The sequence below is a fragment of the Anarrhichthys ocellatus genome, unplaced genomic scaffold (assembly GCF_004355925.1).
Source record: "Anarrhichthys ocellatus isolate YVR2014 unplaced genomic scaffold, GSC_Weel_1.0 scaffold141, whole genome shotgun sequence".
NCBI classification, from domain to species: Eukaryota; Metazoa; Chordata; class Actinopteri; order Perciformes; family Anarhichadidae; genus Anarrhichthys; species Anarrhichthys ocellatus.
In genome coordinates, this window is record NW_022280171.1 from 402003 (window position 1) to 406601 (window position 4599).

Here is a 4599-nt window from a genome sequence, read left to right on the forward strand (position 1 = left end):
CACACACACACACACACACACACACACACACACACACACACACACACCACGGTAGATCAGATAACTTTATCAAAGCCATGGCTGGATGAGCCAGTTTGGGAGCCTGCAGAATTCCCCTCTGACGCCTCTTACTCTCTGTGCGTTGGCTGTGTAGCCTGTCGTCTCTTAGTCGACCCATTAAGCAGAGGCCACTCAGCACAACAGCTTTATTCTGTGGAGAGAGATGCAGACACCAACTGTTATTCTCGTGCTGAGAAAACATTAGCTGGTCTCAAGGTTTCAGTGGCTTATTTAGTTTTAAAAACATAATTCATTTAGGAATTGCATCATGTGAGCAGCATATAAACTGAAATAATAAAGCTCTTGGAACTAAGTTGACTTAGTAGTGGAGGACCCCCAACTTCGCATCATAATTTAGTGGTGAAAATTCCCCCAAAAATATTAAATGAATTGAATCACCATAACCTCCTGACATGCCACAAACCTCTGACTTTGAGATCACAGCAATAAGGACATTGTTTGTATTTCAGGGAAAAGTTCCAGTTATCACACGTACAAGTACAGTTTACACATACATCTGTTTCAGTTTAGTTCATTTGAGAGAAGGGACAGTGCTCATTCATAATTCCACATGGTAAAAATGATTGCATGCAGTTTAGAGATGGCAAAAGGACACAGTTGTTAAAAAAGCAGTAGAACGACACAGCAAACAAGCTGTACATAGAGATAGCAACAGCAATAAGAGTTTAGTGCTGACGTGTGGATGTAATAACCATTCATTGTTTTAATTGGTAGAAAAATCTATAAGTGTTTAGTTTTCTGTTGAGAACTGGAATTATATTCTACTCACTTGAACCTCTGACAGGCCAGGGTGACACTTTTTCCTCTTATAGACCCCTAGGACACAATTAGGGTTGGTTCTTCTAGGCTACAAGTGAGCTCAATCATGGATTATCTCTATATAGGAAACTGGAGGAGATTTTTTGTATCAGAAGCATTCTGGTTTGCGTTTGCTGTCCTAGTTGTATTGACCTGTCACGTGCTAGCAGGCTTTGGTTGAAAGCAGGAACACGGTCTGTGTGGAGAGCAAAAGAGGCGGAATGCATTGTAGCAGCCCCGGTCAGACGGTTTTTACTCCATTTTACAATTGTTGGACTATAGTTGATACGACCAAGTTTAGACTGGCCAAGTTTGTCACCTGACCTAAACCCCACTCATCACATGTTCACTGTTGAAGACCAGACCTAAGCGGTTTTCTCATACGAACTCCGGACATTGTCCGGACTTTCCTTTTCACACATGTAGCACACAGCGGAAAAAACAAATGTCTTGCCGATTTCGGCGTTCGCCCTTTCTGACAGAGGTTGGCGATTCTCGTTGTCTTTCCAGTTTCGACATCTTTGTTGGCGTCTTCGTGTAAATGACCGTTTGTTTTCTTCTGGTTTGTTTTCGTCTAGTCTTATGACAATTAGTGAAATAGGCACGGAATGCAATCTATTCGTTTCATGTTATTCCATGTCGCTTTGGCAACAAAACCACAAGTTTAGGAAAACTGTCAGTTACAATAGGTTTAGGCAAAAAAACACAGATCAACACGTTGGGACACACGGTGTCGAACACCTTTGTTGGACCATCCACCTCCCGTCCACCATGCTCTTTGTTGCTATTTAATTCTATGTCACTAGCTCTGACTGTTGCACAGTCACACGGATGGCTTTAATTTGTGTTTCCACCACGGAAAAGGACCCTGATTGACTTTCTATTGGCATTGTTTTAGTGCTTAGCAACACACACAAAAATTGTCAATTTGCATTCCATGTACACAAAACCAATAGATTGCATTTCGTGACTATTTCACAACCTGCCATGATACTGAGCTGGAACATGGTAACACAACCCCATTTCAAGGCAGCACGTGACTCCACATGTGGAGTAAACCTGTGGAAGATGAGTGGATATATAAGTTATAACTATAAGTTTGTGTTCAATTAGGATACTCTGTGTCCCCTTAAGTATACAACTACTGCTACAAAAATGGCTACAATCATTGCATAACGCTGAAAATCAGTGCATCCTCAAATAATGATCCCCCATGTTGTATTTACTAGAGATGAATCCTTCCATACACCCTTTCTTTTGAAACAATTTGCAATAACCTCATATATGCAAATAAACTAGAATTTCCAAAAATATCATATAACCCTAAAATGCTAATGAGGTTATAATATTTCTAAATGTCTCAATAAACTTAAATAGGATGATACATGACTTTCATTTCATGAATGTAAGTAAAGCAGAATTACAAGCTTTGATTTGGAAATGATCTTCAAAGTTATGAAGTAATGATTAAACCAAAGTGGATTTCAATAAAATGCACCATGAGTTTTTACAGTGAACTGCTTCATTTACAATCCGGATGTCAACAACACTCTACATCCTGTGCTGGATGTGATGTTGAGAAAATGGGGGAGCTTGTACTGGCTCTTGTACCGGCGCCAGAACGCAGCCAGACAGTGTACTGTGGCCGCTAAATGTTAATGTGCTATTAAAACGCACTGCAAATTAGACAGAAACCCTCCGCTGCCGAAGCAGGGGAGACAGAGAGAGAGAGAGTGGATTTACAGCTTCATGGCAGCACGCTGAACTTTATAAAACACAATTATGTTTTTCAAGCGAAAGCGACCGACGTTCATCATCACAGCACTCCAGAGGAGGAACAGAAGGCCAACACCATCTGACCCCTGACCCCATCTGACACACACACTCATAATTCCTGATGTGTTTTATTTTAGAGACAAATCATTTGTAAGTGAAACCAAATTTTACAAATGCTTAAAGGTACAGTGTGTCACATTTCGGGGGAACTATTAGCAGAAATGGAATATAATGTTCATAACTATTTATTTATTTTCTAGTGATGGGCAAATTAACACATTATTATCGCGTTAACGCATTCATTAATTGACGCCGACAATTATTTTATAGCGCGTTAATGCATTGTTTTATTTTGAAAGTCCGTGGAGGAAGTATAGATAAACAAAAGCAAGACAAGCTAACAGATGCTACAGAGAAGTGGATACAAACTGCAGCCAGTTAGAATACACGGCGTTACAACGTGCACCAGCTCCCTGGAGACTACTGGATATCACTGCGGTCAACTCAGCAGACATTTACATGTTAGTGCACCTATATGCTGAAATTCACGGTAAACGCATTCAAACGGCACAGATCGGGAGCGAGCGAAGGAGTTTGAAAGTTAGCGGAAAGATTAACGTGAGACAACTTCCGGTTTCTTCAGACGAACATCCGGTTTTCAGAATAAGATGCCAACAAAGTATGAATTATATTCACATTAAGTATAAAACATGCTACCTGCAGTTAAAGGGAAAATATGCATATGATATACAAATGATATAATATAAGAAATATGATCTCTACTGTGTAAAGGGAATACTGCTGTTAAAAAACACCAGATGTGTTTAAAGTGTTTGTAAATCAAATGATATTGCCCTTTTGTTCATATAGCAGTACTTTTAAAATAAAAGTGCACAATACACTACTTTTTAATTCATTATTGAACTTTGCCATAACAATGTGATTAATCGCGATTAATCGCAAAAAATCCATGCGATTAAATCGTGATTAAATATTTTAATCGTCGCCCAGCACTATTATTTTCACAAGTGTATGATGACCTAAAGCTAAGAATTGTTGTGTTTTTGTTAGCTTAGACTGAGCCCATCTACACAGGGAGCAGATCATCTTCACAGAGTCCGCCATGTTGCGCTGTCATGTTTCTACAGAAGCCAGAATGGACAAACCAAAGACTGGCTAGAGAGAGATTCTTATGTTACCTGCCAGCCGCAGTCTGACTTCTGTTGCTCCTAAAGTAGTGTTATTATGTTGTAAGGATGGCCTCTGAGCGAGGTGAAACGGCGTTACCAGGGTTTTGTACTCGGTGGATCTTGGAAAGGGAGGAGTGAGGGGTATTTACTTGGTTGCAATCTGCAACCACACAACTAAATGCAACCAAATCCTACACACTGTCCCTTTAATGCTAAACTTAAGCCAGGCAGTGTACTCTAGACACAATTTCATTTCGTATGATTACACAGGCAAAATGAATCGCTGTGTGCAGGCTGTTCCCAGACACTGTTTGTAGCTGTAGTTTCGAAAAGTAATGCTCTATAAGTAACCCACATATTGTATTTGTATGTAATCCACATAGTCGTGAGCTAGCACAGGTGATGTAGTATAAAGAGCGACAAAGTCTGCATCTGGAAGAGGTTAGGATGGATGGGTGGGTCTAAAAGCATGGGCATTTTACCCAGGAGACCACTGTTTGTGTCCCATGTGAAATCAGGTGTCAACTCACAAACATTAACTTATTTATTAATTAACTTCCTTTCTTAAGTATTGCAACTACCGCTGTTATTCTAACCCCAAAGTTTGCTTATTTGTTCCATAACTTCCGTACTCAAGTAACACGGCTTCAGTGTACACCTAAACCCAAACATTGGCTTATTTGTTACGTAACCTCCGTACTTAAGTGATGCCACTTCCGTAATTATCTTAACCCAAACCACAATACTTTATTCA

The 4599-nt window shown here is 39.9% G+C and overlaps 1 protein-coding gene across 1 annotated transcript in view; it reads right to left on the minus strand.

The window, feature by feature from the left end:
* The window catches only part of LOC116400013 (homeobox protein Hox-D9), a 22379-nt gene extending 18599 nt beyond the window's left edge, over positions 1-3780 (minus strand). The window contains exon 1 of the mRNA XM_031877604.1: positions 3747-3780. Within this exon, the coding sequence (XP_031733464.1) occupies positions 3747-3780 (34 nt within the window). The remainder of the gene's footprint in view (positions 1-3746) is intronic.
* Between the last annotated feature and the right edge of the window lie 819 nt (positions 3781-4599).